Source organism: Squalius cephalus (genome assembly GCF_949319135.1).
Source record: "Squalius cephalus genome assembly, chromosome: 16".
Taxonomy (NCBI): domain Eukaryota; kingdom Metazoa; phylum Chordata; class Actinopteri; order Cypriniformes; family Leuciscidae; genus Squalius; species Squalius cephalus.
In genome coordinates, this window is record NC_137137.1 from 17,650,090 (window position 1) to 17,673,861 (window position 23,772).

Consider the following 23,772-nt stretch of genomic DNA (forward strand, 5'->3'; position numbering starts at 1 on the left):
TCATCTGAGGTTGTATTTACCTAATTTTAAGAATTGTTAACAACCAGATAAGTTCTATGTTCTGATACGTAAAACCGTAAAATTCTAAAGGGTGTCCTTTCTTTTTCACATGACCGTATGTGTGTGTGTGTGTGTGTGTGTGTGTGTGTGTGTGTGTGTGTGTGTGTATATATATATATATATATATATATATATATATATATATATATATATATACACACACACACACACACACACACACACACACACATATATATATATATATATATATATATATATACACACACACACACAAGCATATATACCCTGACACAGTTCAGATAAAGCAGCTGGTTTCTCAGAAATGGGATTTGTTCAACTGTGTTGAGTGGTCCATTTCCTGTACAAGAGCACTTTACGCTTCCTCTTCATACCGCACTATCATGGGAACGCAGTCCGCAGACTGCTTGGATTTCAAATCATTTGAATAAAATTAAAATCGTTCCCATTTTACAATAAATAAATGAAATAGTTTCTGAAGCTCCCCCGCTTCCCCTCGCCGTGATTCACAGACATCTAACGATGATGAGGTACGAAACAATTTAATTTATACCATCTCGTGCAGTTCATGAATATTGATGTCATCAGAAGAACGGCAGCTCTGCTCAGCCTCTAGAGCACCGTAACAAGTGTGTCATGAGCACTGTTATTACACAGATACACAATGAGCTGAACAACTGAAAATAAGATGGAGGGGAAAAAAGAACTTGAATCTGAATCAGGGAACATACTTACAATCCTGCTATTTCACAATTAGTCAGCAGTGATTTTTCAGACTATGGGTAAACAAATCTGATTTAATATATGAACCGGCACAATGAATATAAGTGGAGGTCTGATGCTGTGATTTCCATCAAAGTGACGTCAATAGACCTTATTCAGAGCAGCACCATAACAGGTATGAAAGCGAGGTTGTGAGGGATAGATTTACCGTGTTTTCAATGGCATCCGCTGTAAAAAGTTATATAAAGCTCCTAGATCACTTATTTTCCACAGCTCATATTGACTGGAGTTTTTTTTTTCCTACTGAAATTTCTCAGAAAGATATTTTTGCAGTGTGTCATCAGCAGAACAATCCAAAAACACATTAAATAACAGTACAACCCACTGAGAGATGTCCATCCCTCACAGCCACGCTTTCATTCTTGTTTAACATCAAAAAAGTATTTAAAAAAAGAATAAGTAAATAAAATAGTATTTTTTGTGTGAAAGCAATTTCTATCATATTTCAAATTATGTGTAATGTGTTTAATAGCATTCTGTTAATGAAAATGACAGTTGTGGGACAATCAACGCTTATTATTATTTTATTTTTATAAATCATTGCCACTCAATAAATATTGAAATGTTTTTTTTGATGTAATAACTTAAGAATAAAAATCACCCTGAAGGCATAAGTGTGCTATAAATTGAAAATAATAATAATAATAAAAAAACACCCCAATATAAATCAAAACAGCACCATTATTGGCAAAAACAACAATAACATCTCTGCCCACTACCATTACCATAGTTTTTGTAAATACTTGCTTTGGTTTTCTTTATGCTAAACTCTGAAGTGTTAAATTTATTCCTAGTGCCATAGCAGGAGTATTTACACCACTAATTAATTTCTGCTGTCGCAAATTGAGAAGTTAATTACATTCCTGAAAACCTTATTAAGCTAAGTGTCAACATTTCAGAAGGCCACATGGAGTTAGAGCTCATAATGGAAAAATGCTGATCCTATGGCATTTTGCAGGTCTGGTTGCAGAGATTAAATCAGCCAAACCAAACACCATTCAGAGAATATTATACATTACAATTAATATCAGATATGCATTGTTAATTGCCATTCATCATCTCTTTCAAAGCTTGTTTTTGAGATCAAAAAAGCTGGCAATGTCTGACAGCAAAGTGTGACGTCAATTTAAGTGTGACAATGGCACTCATACTGTATAAATCAAAATGAAACCACTTACACGCAAACACAATCGTAATGTCTGCATTCATTGCCATCATATTACATACAGTGAGGAAAATAAGTATTTGAACACCCTGCTATTTTGCAAGTTCTCTCTTAGTTCTCCACTTAGAAATCATGGAGGGGTCTGAAATTGTCATCGTAGGTGCATGTCCACTGTGAGAGACATAATCTAAAAAAAAAAATATCCCAAAATCACATTGTATGATTTTTTAACTATTTATTTGTATGATACAGCTGCAAATAAGTATTTGAACACCTGAGAAAATCAATGTTAATATTTGGTACAGTAGCCTTTGCAATTACAGAGGTCAAACGTTTCCTGTAGTTTTTCACCAGGTTTGCACACACTGCAGGAGGGATTTTGGCCCACTCCTCCACACAGATCTTCTCTAGATCAGTCAGGTTTCTGGGCTGTCGCTGAGAAACACGGAGTTTGAGCTCCCTCGAAAGATTCTCTATTGGGTTTAGGTCTGGAGACTGGCTAGGCCACACCAGAACCTTGATATGCTTCTTACAGAGCCACTCCTCGGTTATCCTGGCTGTGTGCTTCGGGTCATTGTCATGTTGGAAGACCCAGCCTCGACCCATCTTCAATGCTCTAACTGAGGGAAGGAGGTTGTTCCCCAAAATCTCGCAATACATGGCCCCGGTCATCCTCTCCTTAATACAGTGCAGTCGCCCTGTCCCATGTGCAGAAAAACACCCCCAAAGCATGATGCTACCACCCCCATGCTTCACAGTAGGGATGGTGTTCTTGGGATGGTACTCATCATTCTTCTTCCTCCAAACACATTTAGTGGAATTATGACCAAAAAGTTCTATTTTGGTCTCATCTGACCACATGACTTTCTCCCATGACTCCTCTGGATCATCCAAATGGTCATTGGCAAACTTAAGACGGGCCTTGACATGTGCTGGTTTAAGCAGGGGAACCTTCCGTGCCATGCATGATTTCAAACCATGACGTCTTAGTGTATTACCAACAGTAACCTTGGAAACGGTGGTCCCAGCTCTTTTCAGGTCATTGACCAGCTCCTCCCGTGTAGTTCTGGGCTGATTTCTCACCTTTCTTAGGATCATTGAGACCCCACGAGGTGAGATCTTGCATGGAGCCCCAGTCCGAGGGAGATTGACAGTCATGTTTAGCTTCTTCCATTTTCTAATGATTGCTCCAACAGTGGACCTTTTTTCACCAAGCTGCTTGGCAATTTCCCCGTAGCCCTTTCCAGTCTTGTGGAGGTGTACAATTTTGTCTCTAGTGTCCTTGGACAGCTCTTTGGTCTTGGCCATGTTAGTAGTTGGATTCTTACTGATTGTATGGGGTGGACAGGTGTCTTTATGCAGCTAACGACCTCAAACAGGTGCATCTAATTTAGGATAATAAATGGAGTGGAGGTGGACATTTTAAAGGCAGACTAACAGGTCTTTGAGGGTCAGAATTCTAGCTGATAGACAGGTGTTCAAATACTTATTTGCAGCTGTATCATACAAATAAATAGTTAAAAAATCATATATTGTGATTTCTGGATTTTTTTTTTTTAGATTATGTCTCTCACAGTGGACATGCACCTACGATGACAATTTCAGACCCCTCCATGATTTCCAAGTGGGAGAACTTGCAAAATAGCAGGGTGTTCAAATACTTATTTTCCTCACTGTAACTTATTGTAAAGATGCCATGGAGGACCACCAAAGCTAAATCTGAGTATTATAGATGATTCTTTTCAGGGAAAGAACAAAGTGCTAAGATTCTCTGAAATCTATTATTGATGCCACAGGGAACTGTAAAATGAACATTTGTGGAGTTTGAATTCAAATATAATAATTAGCTAGGAATTCATGGACTAATGCAGTCAGACAGAATTATAAGCTAATCTTGCTCTGACTAAACCGGGCTCCCTCTGAGAAAATAATGACCACTCCATTAAGGCATGATTAAACATGCTGCTATTCAAATCTATTTCAACTTTTTTTTTTTTTCAGTTTTATATAGGCTTTATAAGAAACCTGAATGGCAATTAAATGGCCTTTACTATTTAACTATGAACTTCTTTCTTTTTAAGTACTTAAATCTTAAAGCTATGGTCTACGATTTCAAAGATTGTTCATTATTAATAACCTCGTTTAGATGCTGGTTATGGTTCTACAGTACAGTCCTAACAATATGAAGAGAAAAAAGAATGAAAAAAATCCATTCACTCTATTGGGTGTACAGCTGCAGAGAAGTTGACCAATGTAAGCTGTCCGGCCGGACAGCTTACATTGGTCAACTGCTCTCATCCAATCCCCCGCTCCTCTTGACGCTCGCGTCTCCACCCCACCGCACCCCACCCCGCCCCCCTCCTGCGTCATGAAATTTCGCGGGCAAGCAGCTGACAGTCTATGGTAGCTAGCAAAGTAGCATCAGCTCAGCAATGGAGAAAAAACAAACCAAAAAAAACGACGCTGACACGGCTGACTTTTTGTTGAGCAGGTAAGCATTTATTTTTTACTTTTATGGTGTGAGGTGTTACATAAATAGCTTTTTATCAGTCTGACAACATGCTTATGCTGCCGGTCGGCATTGGAATGTTAGCCGTTTAGCATCGCCTATCACGGGTCAAAGTGATTATATTTCTTGAAGTGCTTGAATATATTTCAGTATATATTCAGTTTCTGTTCGAGCCGATCGGAATTTGAACAAGATGCGCCAATGTTTACTACCGGTGATCACAGCTTGACTGAGTGACGTTATTTAGGTCGTTTCCCGGTGGGAGGGATCAGGTAGCACAGAAGGGAGGGGGGTGTGTGTGGAGGGGCGGGATGAGTTTTTTAAAACTTCCCAACTGTCTCAGGCTTTCTCGGCCGATTTTCAACATCGTAGACTACAGCTTTAAGGAAAATGCATTACTGGTTAAATGACTGAATTACTGAAAAAAAATCTTCAATATAATGTGAAGAGTAGAAAAACTTTTATACATTTACTGGACACTTGATTGAACATAGATTACAAATGACAAAAAGAGCAGGTAATTATCAGACATGAGCCAACAATATTAGCAGCACTGCAACAGAAACAAGTACAACTACATATTTTAAACCTGACTAGTTTGCCTGAACAACTAGCTGACTTGCGCGTTCACCTGACCCCAAATCATTTCTTAGGATGCGGACAGACACATACAAAATGGCTGGCAAGAGAGCAATGGATTAAAATAGAATGTTTTTACTAACTAACTACTAACTTAACTTAACACAATGTCTTAAATGCAAACTCATGGTGTGAGACACTTAAAAAACATTAGTGAATGCAACGAAGCTTAAAAAAAAAAAAAAAAAAAAAAAAAGATAAATAGTTTTAACTCATTGTTTTAATCTAATGTTTAAAGCAATCTTCAGGATGGGAAAGGCATCATATACATTTTTACAAAAGCACATATCATTTCTGTAGTTAAAATAAAGAAATATTTGACTTCACTCATAATCAATCCGTACTGCAATGCCAAAAATGTGAGTGCTTTTATTTAATATAGTGCTTAAATTTGCAAGAATTTTCTATTACTATTTAATAATAGCTGAAAAAGTAGTAATGGAATTTTCATGAAAAATTAAAAAAACAGAATAGTGCTTACTATTAAGCTATGTGACTGTTTAAATGCTTAAGGACAATGAGGGACAGATACAAGGTCTTCCTTGTGCACCGAAGTGAAACAAATCTCAATTTCATCCCTCGTGCCAGCTAACATGCTTTTAATATTCAGCCATTGTTCCTTGCTTCATTAAGACATTAAGAGCTGAGGCCTTCAGAATTGTTGAGTTCTCAAGAGTGCAGACGGCCAAGGGCCAAAGGCATGAAGGCAAAAAAATAAAAAAAACCTGTCAGCTGAACAGATGTGTGCAGGGCACTGATAATGCATTTAGATGTGAAAATGAAACAAAATAAACACAACTCAATAAATTTCACATGGCTGCCATTCTTTCCCACTGACATTAAATCAAGAAAAGCGATATAACCTCTCGAAGAACCAACCCAAGCCTCAGTGGATTTTTGTCATTAAATTATTTCGAAAAAGGTCACATCTAAGCTATAGCTTGAGGCAACGAACCAAATGTTATACATTAAGAGTGAACATATTAGCTTAACAATTCGAAATATCAAATCAATGTACATAAGAAAATCCGTGTCAGGTTTTAAGACTGGTCTGGTCAACATGAAGCCACATTTATAAAAGAAACTCAAACAAGCTAACAGGGAGAAACTTGCCATCACTGTTAACAGACCAGAAGCTTTACATATGCATCCAGCGGATTTCACAGAGGTGATGATAATGCTACATTAATTTAACTGAAGTAGAAAATTAGATGTACCCTGTGAAGAGCTCCACCTGTGTGCGAAAAATTTCTTTTGTAGAGAAAATTATGTAAATTGCATTTCAATATGTATGGTGTGACGCTCTCAATTGTTTCCTTGCCAGCGCTTTTAAGCACATAGTGTTGAAACCACAAAGACTTTTTCATGCTTTTCATGACAAGCTAAAGGCCATAATGTTAGGCAGTTTGTGTTTTGTTTTACTTTGTTTTTTAAACTCGTCTCTGCATATTATAAGTGCATTCATTCAGAGATGAAATCTTTGACAAAAACTATATTTCTCCCAGTACACCATTAAATTGATCCAGATTTTCAACTATTGCCATCATTGTTTTGATGATTATAGACTGTCCTCCCAGTACAATCTATTGTTGTGAATAGACATACAGGACACGAAAGACAATCGCAGATTTCTCAGAGTAGAGATTTTAATTCATTCAAATTTATTCTTACTGTAAATAAGATCTTGTGACTGGAAACAAATAAGACTGAAAGAGTTTTGCAAAAACATGGTAAAGATCTTAACCTTTAATTTAACCGTTTAATTATTTACTGAATTAAGAGGCCTTTTAAGAAAGATGACACTTTAAAACTAAATTTGTGAGCAGGGATCCCAAAAGTATGTCTTCTCTGTGTGTGTGTGTGTGTGTGTGTGTGTGTGTTATACACACATACCCGTTCAAAAGTTTGGGATCAGTACAATTTTTTATGTTTTTAAAATAAGTCTCTTATGCTCACCAAGGCTGCATTTATTGAATTAAAAATACAAAAAAAATGTAATATTGTGAAATATTAATACAATTTAAAATAACTGTTTAATATTTGAACATTTTAAAATGTAATTTATTCCTGTGATCAAAGTTGAATTTTCAGCATCATTACTCCAGTCTTCAGTGTCACATGATCCTTCAGAAATCATTCTAATATACTGATTTGCTGCTCAAGAAACAGTTCTTATTATCATCAATGTTGAAAACAGTAAAAAAAATTGTAGGATTATTTGATGAATAGAAAGTTCAAAAGAACAGCATTTATCTGAAATGGAAAGCTTTTGTAACACTATAACACTACTGTTCAAAAGTAAGAAAGAAGAAGAAGAAAGAAAAATTCAAAATAATTTTTTTGGAAAGAAATGAATAATTTTATTCAGAAAGGATGCATTAAATTGATCAAGTGACAGAATCTTTTGTAACATTAAAAGTGTCTACTATTTCAAATAAATGCTGTTCTTTTGAACTTTCTTTTCATCAAAGAATGAAAAGACAGACAAATAATGTAGACAGATGGACGGATGGAGAAACAGATAAACAGAATGACTGAAAGACAGATAGAGAGAGAAAAAGAGAGACAGACAGAAAAGAGATAGATAGGTAGAACAATGGTTGGATGGACAGAGATAGACATACAGAAAAAAATACAGACAGACAGAAAAGAGATAGACAGATACACAGACAGACAGACAGAAAAAGTGATGGATGATGGATGGATAAATAGACAGACACACTAATACATAGAATGACAGACAGATACATAGAAAGATAGACAGACATACAAACTGATGCATCATAAAAACGCTTGTATCCCACTGCTCTATTAATAACCGTGTCTCCTGAGGTTTAAAAAACGGAATTGCGTTTTGTTTTCACATAACCAGTGGTAGTCCTACAGATTCCGACTTTGTACACAGCCCCATGCTGATATTTGTTTGAGTGGCGCTTCTGAAAGTTTAGTTCTTAAAGAAAATACGCTTTATTTATTTTTGCCTCTAAGGGATTGTTATGAAATGTAGATGCCGCTCCATTACTAGCATCTCTCACGGGCATCTTTCTGATCTTTGCAAAAGGCTTGTGGCTACGACTCTTTGACACAGCCAGTAAATACTACTAACAGCCAGAGCATCTAGGCACTTCTTTTTTTTTTTTTTTTTTTTTTTTTTTAAATGTCAGGAGATTCACCAAAGAGACAGTCAAAGAGGCAGATAGAGCATCCCTTGATCAGATTAGATCCAGACAAACAGCATATCTACAACCTGAAAAAGCATTTCTCAGCATATCAGGAACAGCGGGCCTCATTACTTGTCCTGGAAGAAAAACACACACACACACACACACACACAAGGGCACGCTCAGCAGTTTCAAGTGAGACAGACTAAAACTCTGGCAGACGAGAAATATTCTTCCACTGAAAAAAGTCAGTCAAAGGGTTGCTGAAACATCTATGAGGTGAAGTCACAATTCTATGGGTTTTTGCTGCTTGGGGTCAACAACAACAAAAAAAAGACAATTCAGTGAACGTTTCTACTGCAGGGTCTGATAAAACTGGGAGGGAGGGACAATTCCAGCGCTGTCAAGATCATCAACCACAGCCATCAGTTACAGTGAAATAACTCACCATAGAAGCATATTTCTTGAAAAAGCAATGACTTTCCTGCCACTGTGAACTGCTGTAAGTAAAGCAAACTGGCTTAGGCATCAGCCCGATGGCATTTCAGACACTCACCGGTGCTATTGAAATGGGTAGGAAGTTTTGTTAGGTTATTACATCCACTGCAAACCATCTCTGGCATTTAAAAGGAAAATCTCATGGCCCTAAGTTTACTTATTATGGGATTTCTGTTGTGTATGTGTGAGAATAAGTAGTATTTACACTGCTAATAAAGCTCTGCTGGCACAAACAGAGAAGTTCATTACATTTCTGAAAATCTTATTAAACCCAGTGTCAACATTTCCATTACAGGCTCTAACCCCCAAGCGGGTTAAGGGAAAAGTCACTTCAGTTCACAGGTCTGATGGCGCAGAGTAAATAAAGCACCAACCCAACAAACTGAATAGTGCCATTCAGAGAACATTATTCATTTTTCAAAAACTCAATCCCTGATTGTACTGTCCTGAGTAGAAGCTAACTATGTCGCAACTCTACTTCGTTAATTAAATTGTTGTATCTTAACAACATGAAATGGGGATTTTCAAAGAACTTTTGTATTCTGGAAACAGTAAAGTTTCCCTTGAGCACACTTGTATTTGTCTTTTATCAGCAGTTACTCAGCATGAGAATGTCCAAATCTAATCATTTTTTTTCAAACGATACCTACCATTTGACTCTCCATGCTACAGTTTTGGAGTTATGAGTCTTTACTTTTGTGTATGTCACTCTAAAAATGCCTTCAGGGCTTAAAGGGCTAACGCTATTTCACTGTAACAGGAAGCAAATGGCAGCGCCACGGTAAATCAGCTCCACCTCACGAACACGCTCCAGAATCAGAGAAAGACAGTAGTGTAGTCAGCAGGAGGGCTGTAGCAGGAGCCTCTCATCCCAGACCTCAGCAGGTGAGGAGCTGCGAGCAGTGAGAGATGAGGGAAGTGAGCTGTTTGGCACACAGCGAGAGCTCTCCTCCCCTGTCGAACAGCGCTAAGAACACAGATGAGATTTCATCATCCAGGCAGATAAGCTGGCCTGAACGGTGCGCTGCGATCGCAAGAGCGTTGGCTGCAGGCGACAACCTGAAACTTTTTCATTTTTCACATTCTGTCAAACGGAGTTACGTTTTCTACCTCTCTTGTCCCAATTTGCATTTGTAAAAGCCATACTGCTATGAATACCAGATTTCAGAGAAAAAAAACATTCAGTCACTGAGATTAAACTAGGGTTGTCACAATACCAAAATGTAGTCATTATCAATACCAGTGAAATTCATGATTCTAAACACCAGTTCTGAACACCGACTACTCAAAAGCCACCAATAAGCAATTTGTTTTTGTTATGACCAATAACTCAAGCCTTGAGACTAAAGCCTTGTCTCTTGTCTCGGCCAAAAAGCTGCTCTTGAAAACACCAAAAGGTCTACAGGCGATGGTCAACTAGCATGTGCGTTCTATGCCTGCGTGTAAGGAAATAACTGTCTATATCAGCAGGTATCAAGCCTATTTTCACCATTCAAAAGGGGAAACCGAAACTAGGACTGTAGATATAAACCGTAAAGAAAGCAGTGCTTGCTTAACATTTTGAAAATCAATCATGCTGATCACTTTCTTCATTCCAGTCAGCTAACGTTATTATGAATATATTCGTGCATTTGAATGCTAAGGTAAGATGATGTAAAATTTGAATAGCCTTCAGTTTGTACAGTCTTGACTTCTTCGCTTTCATTCTCGTGCACGGACTCGTTCGAGAAGCTGAAAAGAAAATCAGAGTTCTCTCTAACTGAAGGCACTGCTGTGCATTCAACATGCTGAATTGGCCCCCAAAAAAAGCCTCTGACTAGAGCCAACGGTGTGGAATACACCGAAAAAAAAAAAGTCGCCCGATGCTCAAAAACGGCCAACTGTCGGCTTGGTGTGTCCCGGGCTTAATGTTGATAGGCTATATTTTTTCTATTTTAGTATCAACTTTGTACCAGTACTTTCAAAATCTCTAGATGATACAGACTAATTTCCGGTCAGAGGCCATCCTCATTCCATTCCATGCAGCGATTTTTTTTTTTTTTCTCAACTATCTCCCCAAAGAATGGATGAAAGAGACTGAGTCTTAACAGGCCCTTGTGCTAATATTACCATCAGCACCTGAAAGAGACGAGGATAGGAGAAATGAGCATGCAAATGGAAAAATCACTTCAATCAGCTGCCTCTCTTTGCATTTCAATGGACCGGCAGATGCTTTAATATAACGCTTTCTCTCTCTCGTACTGACCTCGATCATCCCTTGACTCCGACGGCTACGCATCTTTCCAACCATTTAAGGTTATGAGAGGTGTTGGCCTTACGCTTGAACGGTCCCTATCCAGCGAAACACTTCTGTGTGACATTTCCCAGAGGCTAGGAGGCAATGATGCAAGCATATTTAAGCCCCAATCAAACCGTTAATTATCTAATTCTAATACAACTCCAGGGAGGCAAAACCAGCAATTTTTGTGTTGCCTCAGTCGGTCTGAAAGTCATCGTATTCACGTCTGAGAAACAGTCCAATTACAACCAAAATAACATTTAAGTGAATTAAAGATAAAAGTGAAAGAGACAACCACTAAAGGGATCTAACTGAGCAGAATAAAGAGCTCAACAACTATCAACTTGAATATGAAATTGGCTTCTGCTCACCCACATGAATAAAAGAACTACTTAAGTAAGCTGCTGATTGACAACCAATCTGACTTGAAATTTTTAAAACCCATTAGACTACAGGATTGAGGTCAACCTAGTTAATATTCTGCCAACAATAATTGAGAAAATTGAAGAGGATGAATTAAGTTCTGCTCTGGAAATTGCATTTCAGGGCCATTCAACAGTAAAACTGGCTTTTAGGTTGATCCTAGGGGTTAAACGGATCGTTGTTGATCCGTATGGACCAGACCCCGCGGTTCGGCACGCATGTGATTCACGGATCAATTGCGGATCAAAGTTTAACCGCAATAGAGCGAAAGGTTATCATTTGAACTTGTGTTTTTTCTTGCTAGTTTACACATTCAATAGATTTTAAGACCATTCCAGCACTAGATGAGGCAAAAGAGAATTGAATTCTGTATCGTGCGCACAGCCGCACACACAGAGAGAGGCGCGTTTCAGATAGCGTGCAAACTCCGAACTGATTCCTCTTTCGTTTCCCCATGCACTTGGATGGACACATACACACAAATTATGTCAAAATCTCGGCAAGCATTCTCGTAAACACAATCGGTTGTGTCTTAAGAGAACAAGTTGAGAAAGAAATCGGATGTGTATCATTGTACTGGATCTGTGCGTGCATGTTGTCTTAAAAGTGACAGCAACTTATATATATATATCTGATGTTGTAATAAATAGTAACAAATGAGTAAAAAATGGAAAGCAAAGTTACCCCCCTCCCCACACACACCCTCCAATTTCTTTTCTTGTTTTTGCTTATTATTGTGTTCATAGAGCGAACCTTTCGCTGATTGCTTACAGTTTAAATCCCATAAGTTCCTCCCATAATTCACGCAAAATGTCATAGGGCGTAGGAGGTGGATATGGTGGATACCGTTAAATAAAAAATAAAAAATAAAAAAGATTGAGGTAAACAACTATCTAAATTGAGATCTTCAGATGGAAAAGTCTGTGAACTGCATTTAAGGGCATGTACATTAGACAGTTAAATTGGCACTGGCTTTTAGCTAGATCTGTAATTTAAAAAAAAAGAAACTGGACACTTAAGGAAAAACTAATTCAGAGGCATCTACTTACCAAGTAGGGCATACATATTCTGGAAGATCCTCAGAAGCTCAGGGGTGATGGCAGGGCTGTTCTCTAAAGTCACAAACCTGAATGAAGAAAAAGATCATGCCATTTAAACAGCCTTCATTTAAAATGCAACACCTTTTTTTCAGTCAAAGATGTTACTTGATCATCATGACATTAGTAATATAATAGTAATTTTACAATGAAAGAACTATGCTTTTAGTGTCCATGGAAACACTTCATGGCACCAATTCATAAAAAGGGTGGCTTCAAGCTGAGCATCTTCCATCTTTAAACAAAACAGGTGATCTTTTATAAAAGCATTGCAGAAAATGGATGCTGCTAAATTTGTTGAAGTGCTGCTATATTTGATCCAGAGGCTACAGAGGAGTCTTTGTGCAGGTTGGGTTATTCTACAGAGTGACTCTCTTTGTCTTGATCCGAGAGAGATAGAGTGACTCAGAGAAAATGATAAATGGACAGCGGGGAAGAACAACAAACCGAGAGAGAGAGAGCGAGAGAGAGAGAGCGAGAGAGAGAGAGAGAGAGAGAGAGAGAGAGAGAAGCCGAGGCAGCCTTGAAGCCTTGGGGGGGGGGGGGGGCACTCTTCAAAGAGATGAGCGAAGAGAATGAGAAGACTGACGGAACAGAGGGAAATTCACTCAGAAAGGAGAAAAAGATAAAAAAAAGTGTATGAATTACAGCACTACTGAATAAATCTATAAATACAAAGGAGGGTTGAGCTTATTATCACAGACAATATCGATCGGAATGTAGGACAAGCAGTTCAAAACCCAGAGTTGAAGATAAATTAATTTATGCGTAAGATTTCTCCTGACTCAGCGTTGTCTTGTCGCTTGACAGCAAGTGTAATATGGGGCACTTGCATAAAAAAGTGCTGGCCCGGTTCCTCCGAGGCCCAACTCCAATGATTCATGCTATCATTCGCATCTGGACAGGCAATTTGTCACACAAATCCTTTAAGCATTACGTGTGTCAGTGGTTGACAGGAGTGAAAGAGCCACTAACTGGGATCCCATTTAGATTGAGGGCAGTTAATACAAGTGCAATGCTTTAGCTGTATTCCTGAGGTTAGGAATATCTTGAACAAAGAAGAAATGTGACACTTATTTCCTTAGTCATGAATTGGGTAAATCTCATCCCATATAAAAAACCACGTGATATTTTACATGATAATGTTAATTTGTTAATACAAAACTGTCAAGAAATTAAATACCCTATTTTTCACAGTTATACGCAATTTGAAATTGAAAATCTGAAATAATCTAAATTTCAGAATTTGAATTGAGATAGCAAACAAAACGCAGAAAGGCAAAATTACATTTCTGAAGAAAAATAAAACGAGTTTAAAAAGAAATGTGTATTTCGTTACATCCACTAGTGTTCAAAAGTTTGGTAAGTGAGATCTTTTAATGCTTTTGAAAGATGCTCAACAAGCCTACATTTATTTGATCAGAAATTACAGTATAAACAGAAATAGTATTACAACTTAATGTAATTTATTCATGTGATGGCAAAGCTGACTTTTCAGCAGTCCAGTCTTCAGTGTCACATGATCCTTCAGAAATCATTTGCTGATTTGGTGCTTAAGAAACATTTCTTGCTATTCTTATTATTCTTAAAGCCGTGTCGTGATACATTTTATTAAAGGATTTTTTGATGAATAGAAAGTTAAAAAGAACAGCATTGATTTGAAAGACTTTTTTATAACAATGTAAAAGTCTTTGCAGCCACTTTCGATAAATTGAATGCATCCGTGCTTAATAATTCTAGTAAATTCTTAAAAAAAAAAATTAAAAAAAATCACTGACCCTACACTTTTTAACGGTAGCGTATATTTCATGAAATGTAATACATTTTGTGGATCAGAATGGAAGTACACTTTATTTCCCAGACATTTGTATGAAATTGGTCTTCCAGTCATTTCAATCGAACTTCCAGTAATGTTGTGGCTAATTCCATTCTAATTAACTGAAAGGAGGCCAATTCAATTGCTACGGCAATGTCGATGCCACTAGTTGACTTTCTTCTACAACGGTGAGCAGCAAGCTAGCAGTTTGAAGAGAGCTGACAGAAAGCTGGAAATTTGTCCTATCCTTATGTTCACCATGGTGGCCAGCTGCACCGTTGAACTCACACAGCGCACAAAACAGCATAAGAGCCCGAGGAGAGTATGTGACGCATTATTCTGTGCTGCCCTCACCACTGGCATCGCTGAGCAGCGTGGAGTACAGAGGTGAAACAGCCACATGACTCACATGTAGTTTTTGTTGAATTTTATGACAGATTTGAACTTTTTACGCACTATGTTGGGTGAAATGTGACGTCAAATTCATGTGGGGTCTTTAGGGCAATGAAAAAAACAAACACTTGAATCTGAAAAAAATAAAAAAATAAACATAGTAATAATAAAATTCCTCATTCTGCATATTATAGAATTCAGTCTCTCTGTAGAAGCACGAGATGAGATGAGATAAAACCACTCTTGAAGTGAATTGAGATCAGATCAGATATGGGATCCTGCTGATATATAGATAGACAGACATAAAATAAAATTGTGACCGTACATGGAAAGCAGAATATATAGAGAGTATAGGTAAATCAAGGACTTCAGAGAGACAAGTGAGAATAAAATAAACACTACCAGTCAAGTTTGGACAGTGGACACACTACTTGTTACCAAAGGTGTGTGCCTCCTTTTGTATTAATATATGGTAGCCCAATGCTGGAGAACAGTGCTCTAACACTCAAAGTTTGACTTTTCATTTTCTTATAACTCATCACCACTTTGTTGTAGAAACTGTCTTTTTCAATTTCATTCCACTAAATCGATCATCCAATATTGTGTACTATATTGCTACCTGTTGGTTAACAACTTTATTTTAGCATTACTTTCTATTTGGAAGATATGAACAGATATGAGGCTGAATCTTGGTAATGCTTTCAACATCTGGTAAGAGTCAATGCCCTGAGGGTTTAAAGAAGCCTGTGAAGTTTAGGCAATTGTATTAATTGTTCAATTTGTCAATAGCTTTTCTAATCATATGGCCTAAAGTCAAACCTCTAGAGATTCCTAAGGTCAAACGAAGTACAATGACCAGTCATATCCAAGGTCAACCACATTGCCTGTTAGCCATTTTGAATTTTATTTGAAACTGATGCATCTATAAAGCTTTGGTGCATTAAAACAAAACTTAACAATATCAACGATAAGTACGATGCCCTGGGTGATAGAGCAGGGACAGCTCCAACTAGGCTATGTTCAGACTGCAGAGGCTTTTTTTGTGCTCATTTGTGACACAGATCTGTTTATTTCATAACAGTGTGAACACCGGAATAGAATCTGATCTTTTCGATTCTGATTTGGGCCACTTCCATATGTAGTCCTAAATCAGATACAGGTGTGATGTTTTGCTAGCCAAACTTGGAGAACCTAAACAAGAAAACATTTGCTCTTTCTCTTCACCCTCGCCTGTATTCTCATTATCGGCTGTGCACAAATTCACTGGCTTCCGGCCATGGCACATCACATTATAAATGAAGGTGTATATGCTGACTAAAATAACCTCTGTGTTTACTTCCGTATAATTCCGTGTTGCGTGCAGTCTCTGTTATTGTTCTTTTGCGCAAGCGGGTTAGTTCGGACCGTGACCTGCTCACACTCAAATCTGATTTTGGTTACATTTAAAAAATTGTTACAGCTCTGCAGACTCTCAACCAATGCCATGTTGTATAGAGTGGTGCAGGTATGACATCACTTTGAAGGCCAAAACGCAGTTAGCATTTTAACACTTACGGTTCCATCTTTCCAAAGTCAATGGGTTTTTTGAATGGGTTTAGGTTAAATGGCTGAAATAAGGTCTGTGGTGAACACAAGCTCAATACACTTTCACGTTTTATTCTTCGACATAAAATACATCAATATTATCCACTTGTGATTTTTTTAAGCTGTTACGTGTCTTGAAAAGGGGACTACAGAGGCTGTCAAGGAGATTAAATGTCATCAAGGTGAAAAGATAAGCTCAGTCCGCTTTTACAGCATCATTATGCTTATAATTGTGCTCTTAAAAACTATTCTAATTCAAAAGTTCTGGAAAAATGTTTTTAGATAAAAACTGAAAGAGTTGACGGAAGCTTAGTGATGGTGACGTTGAATTCATGGGACAGTGTCGTAGTTCGTTTATAGCCTACCTTTAGCTTTTTACTTCTGGCAACTGTATTTAAGCTTCGAAATTCATAAAAGTTGTGTTCATCTGTGATAATTATCTTGATGTACAAAACGTGCAAGTATTATAAACTTCTGTTGATCACAGAGCTTGTTTTTAGCGATAAACCAAAAGCCTATGGGAAAATTCTATTGGGTTTTTGTCGAGGGAACCAGCGTGATGCTGACAGCCAGTTGGCCTACAAAGTGACCTCATACCTGCACCACTCAATTCACTAAGGAAGCTTTGTAAAGGCTACAGAATGTATATTGACACTGGTCTACTGCTTTTCTTTTACTATAGAGTCCAAAAAAATTAAAACAGTTTTAAAAAGACATTCATATGTAGGTATAGTCACAATTCATATTTGTCTTCAAAACCATTTCAACCATTAAAGCATAAACCTCTAAGCCAGTCAGGGGTGTCCAGACTTTTGACTGAAAGTGTACAAAAGGCATAATGACCTAGAAATGGAGTTGAAACACATTTTTGGAGACTTACCAGAGCTCCAGACCATCTTCCAGCAGGTAAACATGAGGGGGCTGCGAAACATCTGTGCTGAGCTGGATAACAGGTAAGAGGAAGGGATAGAGATTCTTGCTTTCCGCTCCCAGGCCCTGGACAACACAAAACTATATTTCAACCAATAATACCTGGGAAAAACTGATTGCTTAACTTTTTCAGAATGAAAATAAAACAATGTAAAGCCCTGAACATTGGCTATGTTATAGATTCCTAACAGTTGTACAATGAAGATGCAGACAAAAAAACAAAACAAAAAAAAACATTTGTATTCAGATAAAAATGTGATAACAGGTTGTCAAGATAAGGAGCTCTGCCAAAATGAGTTTCTTACAACTGAGCAAAAAAACATTATTTTCTGTCTGAATAGCGGCAGGTGTGACATTGTGTCAGTAAGGGGATATCAGGAATACACCAGCGGCTGTGTGTTTTCTGGGTTCATTCAAGGGCCTGGTCTTGAGCGAGCCTCGCTATCCCCTGGGAAAGATATGTCCTCTCAGCACCTGACTGATGAGGGCTCATCACATAGACCACCACAAAGGGCTCTTAAGTTCAGGGCATGACTGCCTTCGACGGTCTGCTGATTCGGAGCTGTCCATCAAAATCACAGATGGAGAGCTCTAGCGGGCTCAGAGAAGGTAGAGCTGTACCATCCGTAGAATCCAGGTGAAGCTTTGTTACTGTCAATGGGCCAGTGATGAAAAACAACAAACAGAAGCCAAGGACACACACCACAGACACGAAAAGCCATAACGAAAGAAAAGAGACGAGGAACTTGGGTTTGTGTTTTCCTAAATGATGAGTTGCAGTACTGTAACACTTTGTCCTAATAATAAATAAGCTAATAAGCTTGTACTGTATATTGTCCTTGTTAGGCAGAAACCTTTTATCTCCATATTACATCTTTTTTTTCATAAATCATTACTATTGGTCACCCTTTAAAAACAGCTTGAGACTGAACCTCATAACTCAACTGGCTCCTCAAACTGTTGGTCAAACATTATAACTCCAATCCGCCTCTATCGCTAATGAAGTGCTTCATGCAGTTTGGACCATCTCTGCTTGCTTGCAATGAAAGGGCAAATAAAGAACTGGTAACACTAAAGTAACACTGTGGGCCTATTTTAACGATCTGAAATGCAAGTATCAAACGCGAAACGCAAGTAACTTTGTGGGCAGATCTCGGGAAATGGGTTGGGACGCAAATCTAAAAAGGGTTGGTCTGAAGTAGCTACATTACTCATAGGTGTGGTTTGGGCGTAACGTGAAATAGACCAATTAGAGCGTCATCTCACATTCCCTTTAAAAGCAGGCGCGCTTGTTCCATGACGGATTGCTATTATAATGGCGGATTTGCCAGGCGCACGTCAGGAGCAGTTCACAGCCGAGGAGACATGTTCTCGTCAGGGCCATAAAAGACAGAGAAGTTACATTGTATGGGGATGGGAGAAACTCTAGGTTAAACCTAGGTTAAACAGGTGTATAATAATTTGGGTAAATGTGTAAGCTATATTTATGCCTATTTTTTTCACATCTTCATGGACACCACAACGATTTCCCTCTGTATGATTTGTAATTATGTATGATTTGCAAAAATGGCAACTGCTGCGTGTAGATGAGAGAAGCAAAGTGTATGCGTGTTGTGCACACGCTACATTATGGCCAAGCATGCGCCCTCAAAATAGCATCTGAATAATGCGCCACTGATTTTAGACTAGGTTTTTCCTGGTCTGTGGCGGAATTGAACCGACCCCGGGAGCGCAAGTTCATTCCCTAATTTACCGGCGTGCGTCTGTGGAGGGAAAAGTCCGCTGTGCGTCCGGTGCAAAATAGAAATGATACATGCGTCGGTGTACAAAGTCAATTGCGCTAGGTTCAAGATAGGGCCCTACATATACATATATATATGAAACATTAGCCGTTTTATATATGAAACATTGAAACATTAGCCGTTTTATATATATATATATATATATATATATATATATATATATATATATATATATATATATATATATATATATATATATATATATATATATATATATAAACGGCTAATGTTTCATGTATTTGAGGAGTGGAAAAGATTGTCAGTCTAGTATTTGTCATCAATACTGTCTTAAATAACCAGTGCGAAACACTTTGTCTTTATTAACATGAGATTTTGGCCATATGAAAAAAAACTGAGCGACCACACATAGCTACATTATAACCTGTAAGTTGCTGAAAACATAATGCAGTGCACATACTGCCTCAGACACGGCCATTCTAATGACAGACAATACACGTCAAAAACGGTCAAATACCTTGCAACTCCATTTGAGCTTTTTTTTTTTCATAATATAATATAATATAATGACTTGCAAGTACCTGTCCATATATAGAGTCACAGTTTCCACCCAACAGAGACAATATAAGTCTTGCACATTGAGAGGAAATAGCCACATCTGTTTTGAAAAATAAGGTGGATACCAGGGGTAGCCAACCCTGCTCTTGGAGAGCCAGCTTCCAGCATACACATCTAAACCAGTCAAGGTGTTCAGGATTACTTGAAAATTACAGACAGATGTGTTGGAACTTGGCTTGACTAACCCTGGTGTAATACGATACAATCACAAAAATCAGATATAGACTCATTTACCAAATAAAAATTCCAACTAGTTCACAAAAAACATTTTAGTTTACCAAAAAAAGTTTCCAAACATTCCAAATTCCAAACAAAAGCTCCATCAATTACATCGGACAATTTTGCAGGCCAAGGCAATTTAGCCTCTGCAGGTCAACAAATCATATCCAAGTGTGCAATAAAGAGAGCATCCATTTTGGAGCATCTGTCAGAAATATGCTTTTGGGGATGGACCCATGATGGGGCCATTTAGGGATGATTGACTTTGAATGTTCACTGGTAATATTGTCTCTTCAGCATTCTGTGCCAAGCTGGATAGCAGCAGCTGTGATACCATATGGCTGGAAGAGGAGGCCACAGAAAACACAAATAAATGCAAGGTTAATAGCAAACTGCTGATGGCGGGTGGTGAGATATGCAAACAAAAGATAGTTTCCGGAAGGACTGCTGGCATTTTAATATGCAAATCTAAGGACTTAGCAAAAAAAAAGAAAAGAAGAAAAGATTAATGAGTGCTGGTCAACTAAGCTGGCACAAGTTTCGGATTTTTGGAAGTATGCAAATTTCAGCCAAGCCTTGGGCGATCTTTTAGACTGATTCATGTGCCTGTGATTTACAAGAACTGAAGACGCTGTAATGAAAGGGCCTTTAACGTGAGCGAGAAAGTTAATATGCAAGATGTGGTGACTGAACAAAAGAGCACTTTTAAACACAAAGACCAGCTCATTCAAGCTGATGATTGCTCAATAACTCTCCTCAGAAGAATATTTATGAAATGAACTATGAAATAAATGCCATTTTCGACTTTTGGCCGAAAGAGAAAAAAGGCGAAAAATAAATGCTACCCTGTCCCTCCTTGTTCAGTGCCCAGGTTTCACTCTTGGCTCCACTTACAAAGATGCACAACTTCTGAAGTGACTTTGGCTGAGCTCTTCTCAATATAGAAATAAATAAATTCCAATATTAAATGAATAATTAATGAAATGATCACAGTATATTCCAGACAATTCCATATATAATGAAAAAAAAAATAAAAAAATACAAAGCCTTTTGGTTGGTTGCTTTATATGTCAGTCATATAGTGCCTTCCTGGCCAAAACAAAATAAAATGTGGACACTGGCTATGTGAGACCCAATCCTGCTTTGACCCAATTTTGGCATAAAATTTTGCCATAAAGAGAATCTAATCAATCAATTTGCACAATATGATTTCTTATTGTTAATAATTATATTGAATAATTATCAACTTAAATGTGCCGTTATTTAAATGTATTTTTATAATTAAATAATTATTTAGTTAATAAATATAATTAATAAATGGTAAAATAAATTTCTTTCATAATTCAGTAATTGGTAAATAATAATATCAATTTAATATTTAGTCATTATTTGTCATTATTTAATGTAAATACTAACAATTATTTAATTATAAAGGATTTAAATAACTAAATACATTTAAATGTTAATAATTATTTAAATGAACAGTATATTACAGACAAATCCATCTCTAATGACATGCAAAAAAAATAAAAAAAAATAAGGAATTTTGGTAGCTTGCTTTGCATGTCAATCATATAGTGTCTTCCTGGCCAAAACAAGCTGCAATGTGGATATTGAACTTTAGAAGTTTAGTCAAAAGTCTGGCTATGAGAGAGACCAAAATAACCAAAACTCAACATTAAGAGCATGTATGTTTTTGAAAACGATACCATTATCGTCTTTGTGTAAACTACAAAAACGTGAATTTGTGAAACCGGTGACTTCATTCACGTGTATTAATTAGGTGCGTCATTTTTCTTTACAAAGTGACATCACCAACTACTGGCCTGACATGCATAATAGAGAGCTTTGAGTCGTTTTCACAGGTCTGTGTGAATGAAGGATCGTTTTGTCAATGTTGTCGTCTATACTCAAAATACCCAAAGGAAAAACGTTTCCATTTTAAGTACATCGTTGTCGTGTAAATGTCCCCTTAGGCAATCTCCAAGAGTCACAACCCAGTATGCAGTATCCATAACCCAGGATCCATTTAGTCAAAATTGATTTTATTTTATAAAATGTCGGTGTCCCTGCATCAGCAAAGCGTTGCTCAATGGAGCTCTCAGTTAAACCAAGCTACCATATAGCAAGATATCCAGCTACTGCAGCCTCTGGATGGTTAAATGTGAGTGTCACTCATCTCCTCAGGGGCCGGAGTGACACAGAAACTGCTCCTGATTCATAGAGCAAAAAAAAATAAAAAAAAGGGGGGAAATAATAAATAAATAAAAAGACAGGATAAAAAGAGCAGCTTGCAGGATCCCATGTGGAGGAAGATGGAGAAGCACTGTGGCAATTTTCAAATACACCCATCAATAACAAGCCCCTGTCCGCATGTGTGTTCATACGCTCACAGCAGGAAAGGATGAAGTGTTTCGTACTTAAATAAAGGTCTTCTGCAAAACCATGGCTGGAGGGCATTTGTTCATATCAACAGACGACGACGGTGAAAACCGGTGGTGGTACGCACATCACGTTCAAGTCAGCACTTGAAACACAAACAGAATGCTAAACACCCGACCCGACCATTTCAAAGGCTCGTTATCGGTTTCATTCTTGGCCCCGTGGGTATGCCGTACCTGTACGAGATGGATGAGGGTAGTGAGAATGGCACAGCGGAGCATGTTGTGTTCTTCTGACTGCTTCCAAAGAAGAGGAAGGTACTGAACCAAGCAGCCCACGTACGGTCGAATCTAGAAGAGAAAAGGGGAAAAGTAAAGCACTGATCTTAACTGCAAAGGAGCACACAAACAAACGAAATTCTTTTTTTTGTTTTGAGCCTGAATGCTTTAGATTAATTAAAAAGAAAAATCGGAAAACAGGTCAGCTTCAAAGAGCCTCTAAAAATGTGATTACACTTTAAAGCAGGAGTGACCTGGTAATTATAATTATGGCTGTCATTTGATTTTAAAACTCCAGTAACCAACAATTAGAGTTATGGAGTTATTAAACTTTGTGATCGCAATGATACTCAAATATGATGATCCTCTATTGAGGGAAACATTTAGGTAGGTGACCAATTTATACTATGTAAAAAATAGTGAGTGAATGTCAAATTATGAATTAAATATGAAAAATAACTTTGAATACTAGTTCTATATAATCATCAACACCATTATTATTATTATTATTAGGGCCCAAGCCCTGAAAGGGCAAATATATAATATATATATTAGATAATATATATATTATCTATATAATATAGAATATATAGAATATATAATATATAATATATATATATATAAATATAGCTGCAAGCAGCGATGAAGGGCCAAAGCCGGCAACCCGGCTTTAGGTAACTAAAGGCACCGGGGTTGCGGTGCCACCGGCTTGGGCCCGTAATTGCTGCTCGCAGCTATATATATACACACATACATATATATACACATACATATATATACATATATATACACATACATACATACATATATATATATATATATATATATATATATACATATACATATACACATACATACACACATATATATATATATATATATATACACATATACATATATATACATATATATATATATATATATATATATATATATATATATATATATATATATATATGTGTATGTATATATATATATGTGTATGTATGTATATATATATATATGTGTATGTATGTATATGTATGTATATATATATATATATATATGTGTATGTATGTATATATATATATATGTGTATGTATGTATATGTATGTATATATATATATATATATATGTGTATGTATGTATATATATATATATGTGTATGTATGTATATGTATGTATATATATATATACAGTACCAGTCAAAAGTTTGGAAAC

At 37.1% G+C, this 23,772-nt stretch overlaps 1 protein-coding gene across 1 annotated transcript in view; it reads right to left on the reverse strand.

Annotated features, from left to right (window-relative positions):
* The window catches only part of ipo11 (importin 11), a 169,761-nt gene that overhangs the window by 58,119 nt on the left and 87,870 nt on the right, over positions 1-23,772 (reverse strand). The window contains exons 20-22 of the mRNA XM_079898081.1: positions 22,531-22,644; positions 17,266-17,381; positions 12,545-12,621 (exon numbers count right to left, since the gene is read on the reverse strand). Coding sequence (XP_079754207.1) covers positions 12,545-12,621; positions 17,266-17,381; positions 22,531-22,644 — 307 coding nt within the window. The remainder of the gene's footprint in view (positions 1-12,544; positions 12,622-17,265; positions 17,382-22,530; positions 22,645-23,772) is intronic.